Source organism: Polypterus senegalus, chromosome 6 (assembly GCF_016835505.1).
Source record: "Polypterus senegalus isolate Bchr_013 chromosome 6, ASM1683550v1, whole genome shotgun sequence".
NCBI lineage: Eukaryota > Metazoa > Chordata > Cladistia > Polypteriformes > Polypteridae > Polypterus > Polypterus senegalus.
The window spans coordinates 92,985,193-93,004,150 of NC_053159.1; the positions used below are offsets into that span (position 1 = coordinate 92,985,193).

General features: G+C 37.1%; 1 protein-coding gene across 3 annotated transcripts in view; it reads left to right on the plus strand.

Moving 5' to 3' along the window:
* The window catches only part of cfap65 (cilia and flagella associated protein 65), a 108,421-nt gene that overhangs the window by 41,075 nt on the left and 48,388 nt on the right, over positions 1 to 18,958 (plus strand). For all 3 annotated transcript variants that reach the window (XM_039756507.1, XM_039756508.1, XM_039756509.1), the window contains 2 exons: positions 8,383 to 8,607; positions 14,904 to 15,062. In XM_039756507.1, coding sequence (XP_039612441.1) covers positions 8,383 to 8,607; positions 14,904 to 15,062 — 384 coding nt within the window. The remainder of the gene's footprint in view (positions 1 to 8,382; positions 8,608 to 14,903; positions 15,063 to 18,958) is intronic.

Below are 18,958 nucleotides of genomic sequence, written 5' to 3' on the forward strand. Positions count from 1 at the left end.
GTTAGAGATTATGAAAGCAGTGGAATTCGAAAGGCTCAAAAAAAAAGGTTGGCGCAATGCACATGTGGAGTAAGTTAAAGAATATGAAAATAGAAAAATTAGAAAGTATAAAAAAAAGAAAGTAAAGATCGCAGTAGTTCAAACAAACAGAAATTATTACTCAAAAACCGGAAAATAATCACCACGGACCAGGTGTCATTGAAGAAAAAGCAGGATAAAGCAAGGACAAAAAATGGACAAAAAAGTTTTCTTGGATTTCTATATGAATCAGAAAGATCATGCACGCATCTATACTAATAAAAGGCAAAGCCCTCACTGACTGACTGACTGACTGACTGACTGACTCACTCACTCACTCACTCACTCACTCATCACTAATTCTCCAACTTCCCATGTAGGTAGAAGGCTGAAATTTGGCAGGCTCATTCCTTACAGCTTACTTACAAAAGTTAACCAGGTTTCATTTCGAAATTCTACGCATAACGGTCATAACTGAATCCTACTTACGTACATATATACGGCCATAGCCTGCAGCTCGGTCGCTGTGTGAGGCGGAGTTGCGTCACCCATCACCACTCCTTCCATGTAGTTGGCTGCCTCACGAGATACAAGTTTCATGAGAATGCGCAGGGTATAAACAAGACTTTTGATCACCTTGTAACGGAGTTAAAATTGCTGGTGAAGGACTGTGCTTATGCAAACGAAGATGAGATGGTCAGGGATAGAATAGTGTTTGGCACAAACTCAGCAAAAGTGCGAGAGTAACTTTTAAGTGCCGGGTCTGAGCTAACATTAAATAAAGCCGTGGACATCGCAAGATCGCACGAGATAGCACAAGCGCAGCTGAGAACCGTCGATGCATGTACTCCGAGCGGCTCACGTGAACTGACTGTGAACGCAGTACGCAGACAAAAAGCAAGAGCTCCAAAGAGCTCTAAACAAAAAATGCATTACACAATTGAGAAGGCAGCAAAAGAATATAAAGCGAGTGATGCATACAAGCATATTTATACAGTAAGTGCAGCTACTGTGGAAACAAAGCACACGGTGGAAAAAGTCAATGTCCAGCTAAAGGAAGACAGTGTAAAAAATGTAGTAAATTGAACCAATTCGCTAAAGTTTGCAGGACTGGGAATGGTAAACCCGTGCATGCAGTGTGTGATGTCTCAGATAAAGAGGAAGATGAGCTGTTTATTGATGCAGTAAGAAAGGGACAACGCTCTGAAGCTTAACAATCCTTTGTAGACATATCAATAGGAAAGCAAGGTATAAAGCTTAAGTTTAAGTTAAGTTCATTGACACGCTGCCCCTAAATATTCGCAGGCAAATCCACAACTTAATACCGGGAATGCCTGTTAAACATTTTAGATTCACAAGTACCGATTTGGGTAGTGAACACTTCGAAGAATGAAACCTGTTATCTTTACAACGGTTGACAAACACGGAATGTAACTTGCACACAACACATCCTCCAAATACGAACCTGATTGAAAGAAATAATGATAATCAAATCCTTGATGACAGCAACACTCATAACAGTCACAAAACAATTACATTGACAATCATGTTACGTTATTTTTAAAATGTTTTCTTTTCTTTTTCATAACTTTTTTAACACACTACTTCTCCACTGCGAAGCACGGGTATTTTGCTAGTATATAATAAACCAACACGTGACAAGTTATCAGCGATAATAGTTTCGTAAGACGGAAATATCAAAAACAGTATATATTTGTGTTTCTGCGAAAGCAGAACATGAATTGACATTTCTGTGTAATAATTCACCACATTCCGATCCATTACTCTTTCCCTTGCTTTTCCCAGATGGAGAAACAGGATGGTCATACAATATGAAACACATGAATTCAGAAAAACGAATAACACCAACACAATATTTCAGGGCAAAATTAGCGATACATTCCAATGTATTTAACCCATTTCTGTCATCTCAACGTCTAAGGCAACATTACATTATTGATGCACATCTAAAAGTCGAAGCTAATCGTCTTTTCTTTATTAAATCGAATCAAGCAAAATTTAGAATGGAACATATGCAAAGACTCATTGATCACGTTCAAAATTCAAATATCAATAGTTCAGACAAATTTAAAATAGGTAAAGCAGTAATATTGCCATCATCATATCAAGGTAGTCCAAGAGCATTGCAACAGTTATTGTGTTTCAAAAAATTTACAAAGCTTTTGTTCAAACAACAGATATGACTAAGGCTGGCTTTCCAGATTATCGCTGAAGAGATAATTGTCATGAACAACATACGTATCATGGAAAGAAAGATGGAAAAATTGTGATGATCGATAATTCAATGATTGTACCATATAACCCGAATTTGCTAAAAAGATTTGATTGTCATATTAATGTCGAGTATTGTGCATCAGTGATGAGTATTAAATACATCTACAAGTACATTCATAAAGGGCACGATAGAGTATGCATAACTTTATCAAAAGAACAAGCACAGGACGAAGTTCAAGCATATTTAGATACTCGATATGTCAGTGCAATGGAAAGCGGGTGACATTTAATGGAATTACCAATGCACGGTCGAAGACATTCTGTAGAATTATTACCGACTAGAAAAATACCCACGCTTCGCAGCGGAGAAGTAGTGTGTTAAAGAATTAATGAAAAAGAAAAGAAAACATTTTAAAAATAACGTAACATGATTGTCAATGTAATTGTTTTGTCACTGTTATGAGTGTTGCTGTAATATATATATATATACATACATATCTACATATATACATATACACATATATATATACACATACATATCTACATATATACACACATACATATATATACTGTACATATACACACACATATAAAGATATACAAAGTATATACATATACACACATATCTACATATACAGTATACACACATACATACTATATACACACACACACACACATATATATATATATATATATATATATATATATATATATATATATATACCCTTTCGGGGTGCAAGCAGCTGTTGCTGCAGGTGCCAGAATCCATCGAGGAAGAAAAATGAAAAACATTATTTGTACAAAATCTTAATTTATCTATCCATTCCTAAATAATTAAATGGGCAGGATATTTCGTATCAGTGCAATATGCTGCTTGTTAAAACGGATGACTCCCGCTCTTACGTGCAAGTCTGCGTGGATATTATGAACTATCGTATCTGTTCAAGTTCTATTTAAATTTTAAATAGAAGGAATTTTTATTTAGTCGACAGAAATATCTTTGGTAGGAATGTAAGTTAAATGTAGGCATCATTGCATAAATTTTTCTTAAAAATTACAAATGTAAAGAGTAAATTCGCCTTTCATTCCAACCAAAGATATTTGTGTCGACTAAATAGAACTTGAAAAGATATATTTTTTCGAATGTGATCGTGCAATTCAGATCGAGATGATGCGCACCAACGCATCGAGTCTACGTGCTATTGTGGTTTCGCCTGCGTGCCTCAATAAGTCATCCTCCCTTCGCTCTTACTTTTTTACCGTTCATCTAATGAATACACGGAGTATGGCTTTAGGCTTTACCAAAACAATCATTGATGGCGAATAAAGTATCCGTTATTCATAAAGCTTCAATTGGTGATCTGTCTTTCTGCGTTAACCTCATATTTTTTCATACGTCTCAAACCAAGGGGATGCGAGGGTAAAATGAATTGTGAAGCGCACGTACATACTCAGTGCACCCCCTCTCGGGAATCGAACCTCGGACGTCGGCGTTAGAGGCGAAGCCTCTACCATTGCGCCACAGCGTGTGGTTTGTCTATCTGAGAGTATGTAGATCAGGGTATATATATACATGTATATATATACCCGCGCTTCGCAGCGGAGAAGTAGTGTGTTAAAGACGTTATGAAAAAGAAAAGGGAACATTTTAAAAATAACGTAACATGATTGTCAATATACAGTAATTGTTTTGTGAGTGTTATGAGTGTTGCTGTCATCAAGGATTTGATTATCATTATTTCTTTAAATCAGGTTCGTATTTGTAGGATGTGTTGTGTTCAAGTTACATTCCGTGTTTGTCAATCGTTGTAAAGATAACAGGTTTCATTCGATTCGTTTCTTACTGCATCAATAAACAGCTCGTCTTCCTCTTTATCTGAGACGTGACACACTGCATGCACAGGTTTTTTTTTTACACTGTCTTCCTTTAGTGGGACATTGACTTTTTCCACCGTGTGCTTTGTTTCCGCAGTAGCTGCACTTATGAATATGCTTGTATGTATCACACGCTTCATATTTTTTTGCTGCCTTCTCAATTGTGTAATTCGGTTTTTGTTCAGCACTCTTTGGAACTGTTGCTTTTTGTCTGTGCACTGCGTCAGTTCACGTGAGCCGCATTGATGGTTCCCAACTGTGCTGGTGCCATCTCGTGCAATGTCCACGGATGTATTTAATGTTAGCTAAGACCCGGCACTTAAAAATTTCTCTCGCAGTTTCGCTGAATTTGTGCCAAACACCACCCTGACCATCTCATCTTCCTCTGCATAAGCATAGTCCTTCACCTGTGAATATTTAGCGGCAGTGTTTCTATTGGATTGCCGATGACAGACGGCCTTATATGGGCAGGCACTAACTCCGCCTCCCACGGGCATCGAGCAGAAGTCTATTATAGTATATGGACAAAAAAATAGGTTCCAGTTATGACCATTACACGTAGAATTTCGAAATGAAACCTGCCCAACTTTTGTTAGTAAGCTGTAAGGAATGAGCCTGCCAAATTTCTGCCTTCTACCTACACGGGAAGTTGCAGAATTAGTGATGAGTCAGTGAGTGAGTTAGTGAGGGCTTTGCCTTTTATTAGTTAATTAATTTACCAGGACAGATTATGGTTCAATTTAAAGAAGGCAAAGAAGCAGATGCTTTACAAGTAGCAAAAACAAAAAAAAAAAATATTGGCTTATTTCGAACTAAATAAAAAAGAAGTAAATGCAAAGGCATATATGTATGCGCAAATTCCTCAACATTACTCGTGGCAAAAACAAAGGAATATGGCATCCAAGAAAAATGAATTGCAAAAGTGCTGCACAATTAAATATTGTATCACCAAAAGATAGCAAACGCTTTCATTTAAAATTGTTGTTACGAGAATCGAAAGGAGCAACGTCGTATAGAGATGTTCTAACTATAGATGGAAATACGTACAGTACCTTTCAAGAAGCAGCTCGAGCAGCTGGATTATGTAAATCGGACGACTATATATATGAAATGATGCCTGACAAACTAAGACACTTCTTATACTTAATTATGACGGGGAAAGTTGATTATTTGACTTTTCGGATAATGGTCCTTTGAACGGCTCTTTCAATCATCAAAGAATAGTTAGAAACAGAAGATTTAACAATGCAACAATTTGGATTTTCACAAGAAATTAACGAATCAGAGGTAAAGAAAGAGATAAAAGCAGACGAAGATGGAAAAAGAAATAGAAAAATATATTGGGCAATGTACTCACAATTAAATGATGATCAAATATCCATTTTTGACACAATTCAAAAAAGTGTCCTTGGAGAAATTAAACAGCGATTATTCTTCATAGATGGACCAGGCGGAACGGGGAAAACATTTTTGTATGAATGTTTACTCCATTATTGCAAACAGCTATTCAAAAACATTACATCAATAGCATGGACAGGTATAGCATCAGTTCTTCCATATGGTAAAACAGCTCACAAAATGTTTAACTTACCTTTAAATATCACAGACGAAAATGTTACATTGAACTGGGGGTTGGTGAGCAAAGCGAGCGGGGGCATAGCCCCCTAGTATGTATATAAATTGTACATCAAGGGTACTAGGTATCAACTAAGAGAGGATTTTTCAGTATATCAATATTTACAGGTAAAAACAACTCCTTCAATAGAAAAACTGTACATAGCTCATAATATTTCATTTCTTTTTACTCGTTCTTTTCTGTACAGTCCTTAATTCTCTTCTGTATTGGACTTAACTTCTTCATGAAAAGTTCTTCCCTTGGTTCTCTACATTAGCCACTTGTGTGTCTTCTCTTCTCTACCCATGAAGAGGCCGCTACAGTACATTTACAGAGAGAAAACAAAACTAAAATAAAAAATGTTTACACAGGCAGTGTTCCCTGTAGTTGTCATTGCTGCTTGTAATAAGATAAAGTAAAACATGATTCAGTGTTAAAACTTTATTGTCTGGCTATGGCTTTACCTGGAATAAAAGAAAAAAAAACAAATTACAAAAACAAGAGCTTTAACATAAAACTAATGAAAATCACAAAAATAAATGCTTAAGTGAATGACAAACATGTGATAACCATAAACATCTAATAATAATAATACTATAGTAGTGCAGGTACAGGCGAACTTGTGATTGGCAATAAATCCGAAAACAATTGGAATGTGACTTTGCCTAATGTATGCAATGTTCACTTATTTATTTATTTTCTATTGTAAGGGGTAACCTAGTAGAAAAGGGGTTTACAAGCATTAAAGGATTGTGGGGGACAGGGAAAATGCAAAACAAGCAGGTTATTAGTATTAACGAAAATTGTAACAAAACTGACTAAAAAGTATTTTGTTACTCTTAATAATAACAAAATTAAAAGTCAAGTAAAACATGAAAACTAAACTGAAATTAAAGCTGCTAACTCAAAAACCAACTGTAAATACAATTATGTAAAACATGTACATTTAATGTAAATGAAATACACTTACAGCCTACTGTTCAATGTTCCTGCTCAGGTTTGAGCAACTTTGTACATTTCAGCACATTTTGCAGTAGCATACAGATAAGAAACAAAGAAACCCAAATCGACTTACTTAAATTTGTCCATTTTTTCAAGAAACACTGGGTTTAAGGCATGAAATAGCCATGGAGAAGGTGGCAGTCCATCATAGAATATTCATATTTTGCATGGGCAGCAATCAGGCATACAATAAAACTCATTTTGTTGGATCCATGTATCATAGTTACTTTGAGTACAGTGTAGAATGGTGCCAGGTCAGAAACAGAAGTAGAAGAAACAGGGTGTGCTACAGAAAGAGACTTTACAGGACCCCTGCAATAAGAGAAAAGGTTAAAGCATGAATAAAACACATAAAGATAATAGCAGAAAGAATACCGCTCTTGGGGCAGTAGTGAGTATGTTTATAGTGGGTACTCCAAAAGTCTGCTCTACTCTAGGAGGACAGGAGTAGGCAAGTAGGAAGCAAGGGTCTTTTGCACTCTGCTATTAACTATTATGAACAAAGCTCCTACTCATTGCCTGCTGTTTCAAGGCTAAACTAAGACACTCTGAATGATATATATAGCCTCCTTATCTTGAGAGGCTAGTTGAACATGAAGTCAAAAAGTAAGCTGAATTACTGGAAGGGTGAAGAGTGGCCAAAGAGTGGAGTGCAAAGTACGGGAGGAGAAGAAGATGTGTTTAATTACTGTGAGATGTGTAGGATGGTGCAATAAAGCAATAGGATTCTTTGCTTTCTGTTAAATGCTGTTGAGTTATTACCAGCCCTTTTTTTCTTTTCATTTATATTAAAATACCCTTGACATTTTATATATATGAACACATATTTATACACACACTTGCAGGCTAATTGCACATTTTTACCATTTCCATCATTCTGTATGTAATTACTGAACATTTGTCCAAAAATAAAACCCTACCATGTAATTACACAAACCACCCTTGTTCCAGTCTAATTCCTGTGAAATTGTCCTCTCATTTCCCTTAAAGGACATTATCTACTGTTCACTCTGTTTGCGATCAAGCGTTTATTGCAATCACATGAAAAAGGACGGCAGCCGTACAAAATTCAGATTAATTACGGTAAATGCGTTTTCCCGTAACAAAACAACCAGCTGTGATTAAATATTTCAAACATCTCTTAATTGCTAGTTTTGAAAAAAAAAAGGCATTTCTGGGAGTTTCTAAGAGATTGTGTAGTGCTTTTTTTGGAAATTCTTACGGGAATGATAATTATATCATGTTTTTCTGATATTCATGTTAAAATCGATAGGCTTTGGGTGTTTTCTCTTGCTACTATAAAATTTACCTAGACAATATTACAGGGTGTTTTTAATCCACTTATTTCATGATCTACATGATTTCCACTTCATAATCTTGTAATGTAGATGTAATTGTTAGCATGGTTCTTGTTCTTTATGCACCTTATTTTGCATTACTGCTTCAGCATATTTTTATGTATTATTTGTGGTGGACTTTTAGTGCAGGATATGTACTTTTTAAACTAAGAAGCAAGCTTAACAGTATAAACTCAAATGACAAACCAATAGGTCCCTCCATATTAATAACTGAAAAGTATATTCATGTTCTAAAAAATTAATGATAAAATTATAAACTAACCCTTATGCTTACTTTAGGAGGTTACCCTACTGAGTGCAGCTGAGAAGCCAAAGATTGCTCTGGAAGGGGACGGGATGCTATTCTTTAAGCCGACATGTCTGTACGGCTTGTCTCAGCGCTCATATATCATTAAGAACATGAATCGAATGCCTATGAACTTTGAGTGGAAAATTTACAGTGATGACTCTCAAGTTTTGTCTGTTACCCCAACTAGTGGAATCATTCAGCCCAATGAATGCTTGGTAAGTGATGTCTGATTTGTATACTGTAAGTGTCCGCTTAATTCTTTATATCCATCTACTCTCGAATCCTCTTAGTCTAATTCAGGATTTTGGTGGCCTACATTTTTTCTGTCCATACTGGGTTCATGGAAGGAACCAAGGCCCCTTCACTCACACCTTGCTATTTCAGACTCGTTAATTTACCAAACACCACTATTTGTGAGATGTCAGAGAAAAACCAGAATGTCCACATTCAATGCCAGATTAAGACCTTCTTCAGGTCCCCAGATGATTTAATGAATACAGCCCACCCTTAACCATCTATTTTAGCACACAGACACTAAGATCATTTCATTGATTGGAGTGGGGTGAGGTTGTTGGTGGCGGATCAAAAAGCACCCTGTAGTCAAGGGCCCCTGGGCATGCACCCAGAACATCCTCATGATAGATACGCCTCAGCCACAGTAAACCCCCACAACACAGGGGGAACATGGAAACTCCATATAGTGGAAGATTCAGATATTGAATTTTAGATCTGAAAGGAATCAGCACTAACCCATTCACTTTCATGCCATTGCAATGTAATTCTAGCCATTGCATAGTTACTGACTATTGTTTAGGGCATCTTAGCATTTGCCTTAGAATGGCAGTCTGAGGAAGTTTGTGAATATTGCTTTCTCTGGGTTATTCACAACTCTTTTATTGTGGTAAATAAAATGAAGAACGTTTAGGGAATAGATGGTCTCATATACGTAAAAGCTGAGATTCATAAAGTTCAGAGCTCTCATTCACGCTGGAGAACATGCTTCATCCACTGTGTTAGGAATTACTTTTTTATTATGTGCTTAGCTGTGATATATGGGTGAACAGTCAACACGTGGATAGTAAAAAAAAAAATCAATATTAATGAGGGTTTTAGCTAAAAAGCAAAAAATGGCTCATAAAGATGACTCATTAGGTAATATATAATTAGGTACACAGTACATTTTAAAACATGCTTCCACTTATTTTATATAATGCTGCATTTTCACAAGATAATAGATCCATGCTGACTGTTTTGTTTATGAGTCTAATAAAACTGCAAAGTAGAGCCTTGCACACTAGTACTGTTTACCTTTTAAAGAGTAATAATGACATCTAGATGAATGGTACAGTTGATGGCAAACTGAAATAAAATATTTCACTAATTAATTTTTACATGTATATCATTTGGTTTGACAACATTATCAACTTTCTGGATGTTAAGAGTGAAGTATCCTTTTTGATGTGCTTTGCTTTTTAGTATCATTGCTGTGTTATTATTACTGTCCTGAAAAATAGGAGCAAATGTCTCAGAGCTAAACCCTCTGCTCAGCATTAAAGTCTTACAAATGTAATGAGTAATGCATGTAATATGGCAATGTAATGAAGGCAAAATAGACTTTTTCAGTTACTGGAGAGCTTCAGTTCATCTAGCACCAAGATAATTTCACATACTATAAAAAAATATTTTTTTCCTGATAAAAATTTACATTGAGCATATGACAGAAAAAGTGGAAAAGAATTGCAAAATAGACAAAGTTGACAGTTATTATAAACATTTCAGTAATAAGTTAAACTAAAGGTGGAAGCATGTTGGTTACTTCTTTGCCCATTATCTGGTGGCCCTTAATGCAGAAACACCACTGATGACTTCCTGGTACAGGGAACACATATTCAATGCAGAAAGAAAATTGCTACTGAAAACCCTAGCTCCCTTGCTGGGTTCCCATCAGTCCTTTATATAGTCTTCGACCTGGAAGTGCTTCTGTCCTTCTGACCATGTGACTGGCTAGCACTTCCGGGTTTAATGAAGAACTGGCTTTTTTCTTCAGCCCGGAAGTACTTTGGGGCTTTCGTCCTCGTGACTACCTCATACTTCTAGGCTATGGGGAAAGGATGAATCCCCAGGTCCTCTGATAGTTTCCCCTGGAGGCAGCCATGGCACCCAACAGGCCTAAGAAGCCGAATGCCATGTCCCAGGATGCCCTGCAGGAATCCAGGACACTGCTACACTCCAGGAGAACTGACATCTAGCGTTTTGGGGGAGACAGTGTCCAAAAATATCTGCCTTCCCCCATTCTTCCCTCCTTTGGGCGTCTCGGCTGGGTTGAGCTGCTGGCCATCCCTTACAATATATAATGCTAAGATCTGTCTTTCTGTCAGTCTGTCACATGATTACTTCTGCTGGGGCTAGAACTTTCACTGAAAGCTTATTACCAAATATGTCCTGGTAATTCAAAACAATGTAGGTAACGACTACATCGGCAAAATGACTTGTGGTCTTGGGTTTATGATAGTAAAAGTAATTGCAAAACCAAGTGACATGGAATAAAGAAAACAAGAAGCAGCAACATCTGCAGAGCATCAATCAAATCACAGAAGTCAATTATGTCGAAGATCGACAAACATGGAGAAATACATGTTGATAATCAAGATTGTCAAATATGTGTTCAGTATTCGTAATCAAGAGTGGGATCTTGTGTGTGTAAACTACTGGTCATAAAGGACAACAAAATGGTCCAAAAAAAACAAGTGATAACTACCTATAAGGGCAGAAAGTAAAAGGGGAGCAGTGACATTTGCTGAGCATAAAACACATCACAGAAAGCAAATAAGTGATGAAAGATTATAGACAAACAAGAATTAATACTGAATATAGTCTGAGATGTTCTAGAAATGCAAAAATCATTTGTTACAGCAACCTCATGGCCAGAAACATTTATTGTGATAAAAGCACGGTAATTGCAAAACCAAATGATAACCACCATAAAGGCAGAAAGAAAAAGCAGTACCATTTGCTGTTGCAGGAAGCAATCTTGAATATAGCACAACTGAACAGAAGACAAACACAATGGTTCCTGGGCACATAAGACAAAGTCTAGGATATAGAATGCTCACTGACAATCGAGAAGATTGTCAAATAAAATAAATTTCTGACCATATAAAAGCATTGCTTTTATATCCTTGCATCAGTGCTTCTTAGAAGACCTCTATTTGGCAAAGTTATATCAGCGATGTGATCATTGTCAAGATGTATTATTTCATGGTGAAAACAAAATAGTGTGTTTCCAAAATAGAAATGTTCAGCTTGCTCTGGATGAACCACCACTAATAATAAAATACACAGTGACTTCTAGAAGAACTGAAAAAATATTTTGAAAATGTAAGAAGTATCAACAGCTCCTTAACTTAGTTTTTACTTGCATTTTATTTCAGGACTGTGGGTCTGTGTGTTTCACTAGTAATAAAAATGTATTTATTTAAATGGGCAGCAGGGTGCCACAGCTCATGGAAACTAACTGCTTTATCTTGTGTGAAGTTTACACATTCTGTTGATGTTCATGTGAATTACTTTTGAAAATCATGTAGGTTAGGTTTTTTAGGCAAGTCTAAATTAGACATGTATGGATAGGATGGTATTGTGCATTTAAGTGCTTAATATAAAAAATAAAATTAAGGCATTTAACATTCATTTTCATTATTTGATTTTTTGTTTCTTGAGACTTGCAGAAATTCTAGCGTCTCAGTGAATGTGCCATTTTATGAGCCTCTCTTCCATCTGATACTGCTAAGAAAGGCTCCAGGCCTACAGACTCTAGGTTTATTAACAGAATTTGATGTCATATTTGTTGAATGCATAAAACAAAAATATACAGTGGTGTGAAAAACTATTTGCCCCCCTCCTGATTTCTTATTCTTTTGCATGTTTGTCACACAAAATGTTTCTGATCATCAAACACATTTAACCATTAGTCAAATATAACACAAGCAAACACAAAATGCAGTTTTTAAATGATGGTTTTTATTATTTAGGGAGAAAAAAAATCCAAACTTACATGGCCCTGTGTGAAAAAGTAATTGCCCCCTTGTTCAAAAATAACCTCACTGTGGTGTATCACACCTGAGTTCAATTTCCGTAGCCACCCCCAGGCCTGATTACTGCCACACCTGTTTCAATCAAGAAATCACTTCAATAGGAGCTGCCTGACACAGAGAAGTAGACCAAAAGCACCTCAAAAGCTAGACATCATGCCAAGATCCAAAGAAATTCAGGAACAAATGAGAACAGTAGTAATTGAGATCTAAGATCAAAGTCTGGTAAAGGTTATAAAGCCATTTCTAAAGCTTTGGGACTCCAGCGAACCACAGTGAGAGCCATTATCCACAAATGGCAAAAACATGGAACAGTGGTGAACCTTCCCAGGAGTGGCTGGCCGACCAAAATTACCCCAAGAGCGCAGAGACGACTCATCCGAGAGATCACAAAGACCCCAGGACAACGTCTAAAGAACTGCAGGCCTCACTTGCCTCAATTAAGGTCAGTGTTCACGACTCCACCATAAGAAAGAGACTGGGCAAAACGGCCTGCATGGCAGATTTCCAAGACGCAAACCACTGTTAAGCAAAAAGAACATTAGGGCTCGTCTCAATTTTGCTAAGAAACATCTCAATGATTGCCAAGACTTTTGGGAAAATACCTTGTGGACTGATGAGACAAAAGTTGAACTTTTTGGAAGGCAAACGTCCCATTACATCTGGCGTAAAAGGAGCACAGCATTTCAGAAAAAGAACATCATACCAACAGTAAACTATGGTGGTGGTAGTGTGATGGTCTGGGGTTGTTTTGCTGCTTCAGGACCTGGAAGGCTTGCTGTGATAGATGGAACCATGAATTCTACTGTCTACCAAAAACTCCTGAAGGAGAATGTCCGGCCATCTGTTCGTCAACTCAAGCTGAAGCGATCTTGGGTGCTGCAACAGGACAATGACCCAAAACACACCAGCAAATCCACCTCTGAATGGCTGAAGAAAAACAAAATGAAGACTTTGGAGTGGCCTAGTCAAAGTCCTGACCTGAATCCAATTGAGATGCTATGGCATGACCTTAAAAAGGCGGTTCATGCTAGAAAACCCTCAAATAAAGCTGAATTACAACAATTCTGCAAAGATGAGTGGGCCAAAATTCCTCCAGAGCTGTAAAGACTCATTGCAAGTTATCGCAAACGCTTGATTGCAGTTATTGCTGCTAAGGGTGGCCCAACCAGTTATTAGGTTCAGGGGGCAATTACTTTTTCACACAGGGCCATGTAGGTTTGGATTTTTTTTTCTCCCTAAATAATAAAAACCATCATTTAAAAACTGCATTTTGTGTTTACTTGTGTTATATTTGACTAATGGTTAAATGTGTTTGATGATCAGAAACACTTTGTGTGACAAACATGCAAAAGAAAAAGAAATCAGGAAGGGGGCAAATAGTTTTTCACACCACTGTATGATTAGAAACTTTTTTTTTAAATTCCTTTTCTTGTTTTCCTTTACACCTTACCTTCTTTCTATATGTGTTGATCTACATATCTCTCAGACAAGTTTACTTGCAGGTTTTCAATGTTACTTTTATTTTCTTCATATGTTATTTTTAAGAGTTCATGTACTCAAAATCATGAGTGGAAGGTATGCAAATAGAAAAACTTACTATATGAAAAAGATTCTAAATGTTTCCTTCCATTGTAATCCTTCAGTGCAGAAGGCTACTGGTTATACTTTCTGGTTGATATTTTAAATTCCCTAGAAAACAGACAGCTGGTCATAAAGTAAGGTGTAAATATGGATGAAGCATTTGGAAAAAGTTCCCTTTGGCTATACTATGTTGCTAGAATTCTGGAAAGCTGTCCATAATAAAAATGTTATGTGAAGTGCGTCTTCTTACTGGAGTATTTTAGACATATGTTTGATGATATACTTTGATTTTATGGTTGATTGGCCTTGTGATGTAACTAGAAAGAAGGATGCGTCAAACAAACCACAACTAACCAATCCACTAAAGCCAGTGGCACCTAATTGCAAGCTTCTGTCTTTTAAAGTTCCTAAATTATAAATATGCAATTTTTTTCGTTGTTGTTGTCATTTCAGTGACAAACAACCACTTTTAATGACTTACAGTTCTAAGTAGAAGTCTTTAAAGGGTTGTAAATTTCCGGATTCTGAAACCCACTACATAATCAGCTATCATCCACATTAGCATTAAGACGCCACACCCATCAATCTGTCCAGTAATAAATTACTATCACTTATGATTGTTTTTAGGAGGAGGGAAATGATACCCTAGATCTTCTTTTCTTTGCTGCTCTATTGATATTCATCATACAGTCAGTATCTTAGTCCTCCTCCTTTATTTACAGAAATCTTACAATACAGCCACATCTGGTGTCCATATTGTGCAGAAATACTGAAACTGCCAGAAAGCAAATAGAGCAAAATGGATGTATGTGCTAGTGTGATGATATATTTTGTTGCAGGCTCAGGTCTGGTCCTTCTTACCACTAGAGGAGATGAGATATACGCTCACAGCCAATCTGCTGTTTTGGAGAGTAAGTGAAAAACCCAACGCCCAAGCAATCAAAAAAACCCGCCTGACCTTAAAAATATTTGGTGAAGGTTGCAAAGGTGTTATTACGGTGAGTGGTGCAGTTCTTTCATTTATTCTACTGATATCTCTCATGCAGTGAGTCATGTTAAAAGTGTTCATGATGTTTGAGGATGACTAAGCGCCACCTTTCATTGTCTCTCCCTGACAACTTTTGTTTTATATTCTGTAAATGTTATGTTGTTTTGGAGACATGTTTGCACTTACATTTCCTAAGATGAATGTACCAGCATCCCAAGTGATCTCTGTGCTCTTTCTTTAAAGAAATGTTAATAATGTAAATTGAGTAAGAATTAACAGCATATGGTCAGTGCCCACCCTTAAGTAACAGCAGCTAATCGTGGCTCACTGAATGTTATTTTATTGTAAGGTGCAGTAAGCCTCATGGGCTCATGTTTTCAATGTGATATTCTTTTATTCAATATTTTGATGCCTTGAAAAAGAATGGCTGGGGACCAAGCCTTTCAGTACATAATTGTTAAGTAAAATTAACTCATGTAATAATTACATTTGGATTAGCACATGTACAAAACTGAACTTTTTCTTTTAAGGTTTACCTTAGAAACGCCAGTGTCTTAACAATTGCTAATGAGATTTTTGGTTGGAGCTGTCTTACTTAAGTGTTGACAGGAAGGCTCCAGTCAGACCCATGTGAATAGGTCAAAATCAATTGCAAACAACATAAACTTACATCATACTGACAATTGTTAAAAACTTACGCCAATTTTGTTTGAACATTTAATGGGCCTTCCCCACCCTTCTTCACCAGAGCCTTACAACAGATTCATTCATCTGTCCAGTTTTCTGTCCCATTCATTCCAATTCAGGGTGATGAAGAGTCTGTGATGGCAGACTGACTGGATTAGACACAGCTCAACCTTATGTGCCAGGCCACAACAGGATACCTGATACCTGCACCCGTAAATACTGATATGTTTTGGGGCTGTGTGTGAAAAGCCAGAGTGCCCCTGAGGAAAAAAAAATCACATAGGTAAGAAGTACATACAGTCTCAACACAGACAATGACCAGGCTGGGATTTGATCCCGACAGCCTGGTGCTGTGATTGAGCAGGGCTAAAAACTTTACATCCATGCCAATTGCAGCCGATTGAAATATCCAAAAGTTCTACCATGCACTGTTTGTACAGAAATAAGCAACACTTAATGACACAATTCATATGCTGCATATTCTCTGTGAATAATTCTCAGCATTTAAAAACATTAAATTTTTTATCGTTTATGGTTTTCTGTGTGTCCAGTAAAAATCTCACATTTCTGTGATCAGCTGTGTTTTTCGCACACCCATTGTAACTATCCTACAGCTCTGTAAAAAGTACATATAACTTTAATAATTTCTGAATCTTTGCCCTTTTTAATGAATTACATCAGAAACAAGTGGGCTGCCAATCAAGTATTCCACCTGCCAGTTGCCTTTTGACTTTAGGCATTATTGTGGCATTTCTCTTCCCTTATGTTTGTTTTGCAGGTTCTGTTCTGTCTTGGTGTGTCCATAGCAGACTGGGTACTGGAATATTTTTACATGGTAGACAAAAATGCACTGTTTGCTAAAATGTGATGACATGACCCTGAGAGGGTGCATATCCAAAATTGCATCAATAAATACTGTACATTGCTCTTGAGTAGCATCTCAACACACAAAGATCTCTTGCAATGACATTGTGAACTCGGAATAGCCCATATCTGGCACAGATTAAGGAAAGGTACACTAAGTAGCCACAATATTAGGTACACCTATTTAGTGCCATGGAAGTCCCATTTCTCCACTAAAACAACCTGAATTCTTTGGTTCATTGTTTAAGCAAGGTGCTAGAAGCAATTCTTAAGGATTTTGCTAAATGTCAACTCAATCACCGCATGAAAATGTGATCCTGCAAATTTTTTGACCACACATACATTGCATAAACTTCTTACAACACCTGATCTCAAAGGGTTTCTATTATATTGACATCTGGGATTATACAGGCCATGGACTAAACTTAAGTCATTGTTATCATGTTCATAGACAATTTAAAAAGATGTGTACTTTGTGACCTGCGGTGGGTTGGCACCCTGCCCAGGATTGTTTCCTGCCTTGTGCCCTGTGTTGGCTGGGATTGGCTCCAGCAGACCCCCGTGACTCTGTGTTCGGATTCAGCGGGTTAGAAAATGGATGGATGGATGGATGTACTTTGTGACATGGTACATAATCAGCAAATATTACTTTGAGATCACCAGCAGCCTCTACCATTAAAAGAAGGAAGTATGAATCCATGAATTTATGCTGTTTACACCAAATTCTGACCCAGTCACCTGCATGTCACAAAAGAAATCAAAATTTGTTAGACCAAGTAAAAATGTTTTCATTTGTCCAGTTTTGCGTATTGTGAAGTTTTTTCTGCTTCTTCTTAGTTGTTCTTAACATGGCCATATGCTGCTGTAGCCAATCTGCTGCATGGTCCAATGTGTTGTGAATTAAAACATATCCTTTTACACACCAATGTTGTAAAGTGCTGGTATTTTAGTGTTTCCCACCTTTCTATTTGCCTGAACAAATCTACCCAGTCTACCATTATAGAAAATTTATCATATTCAGTTTTGTTTATTTTTTTTTACTGCTTCATCCTTTGTTAATTGTCATGATGAGGTGCATGGAATTCCCAGAAGGGTAGCTGTTTTTGAGACACTGGAACCCTAACATCTGATACCAACAGTCCTACCACCATCAAACTCATTTAAATCACGCATCTTTTCTATTCTAATATTTATAACAACAAGTAACCAACTTGACCATGTCTGTCCAAGTTGCAGTTACACGATTAGTTGTTTGCAGAAGCAAGATGTTTGTGTTATCGAAGAGGTGTACCTAATACATTGACCACTGTGTGTATATTACCTATTAATAGATAAAACAGAACCCGTGAGCAAGTAAGACAAACTTTTGAGACTTATTTCATTTTCTTCAATGACATATGTATTGTTACCTGTATAAAAAAGGAAACAATAAGAATTGATCTGGCACTTTCACAAATATGTAAATCTGTAAGTATTTGCTGTCATCTAAATGAAGATCTCAACTCAACAGTGTGGACGAAAACTCAGACCTGACAGCAGGTGCGGTTATAAAGCAGCTTTATTTTCAGAGTCACGGTGAGAAGAGTTCAGAAAAGCAGACAATCAAATATACGTGACAGCGTCAGGGCTCTTCTGAACCCCGTCTGTTGGGTGGGGTCCAGTTTTATACCCCTAGAATGCGTGATTTAATATCATTATAAAATGCAACAGTCAACACATTTATTATACACAAACCTTGAGCCCCTTTAATGTCCCTTGTAAAACTTGATTTCTTGGCTCCTTTTGTTATGGCGTTCAGATGTAAGCTAAGGGAAAACGTGATAAGGCAGACTCATGTGTGGAATGCTCAGACCTTGAGTCCTTTGCACAAACATTTTTCTGTTTGCTAAAACAAAGCATGCTGTTACTTGGTTTCGTTAAGCTTACTTCTCAGACATGAATTAGTACAAGGGAACGAAGAGAACATTCGTCTTCCACAAACAAAAAATATTTGATCAGGGAGAGTTGAGTAGGAAAGGGTAGGAGAGGGGGATGGAGTGGAGTGGGCGGAGGAGTGTGGGGTGGCTGTGCTGATCTGAAGCATTTTTTCTTTGTGTAAAAAGTAAGCCTTTGCCATAGAGGCAGTAAAATACTTGGATACAATGTATCTTATCAAAGGAACAATACAGCAAGCTACAAGCAGGAGAACAATTAAAGCAACTGTAAGAGAGATGAAAACTGATTTAAGCCATTGGCCCCAGGACCCAAAAGTGGACATAAACCATTTGTCCCAAGGATTAGAAATGCCAGAATTAGTAGCTAGTTCATGTCAAATCAGCTAAAGCACGGGTGATTGATCCATCAGGAGCTGTATTA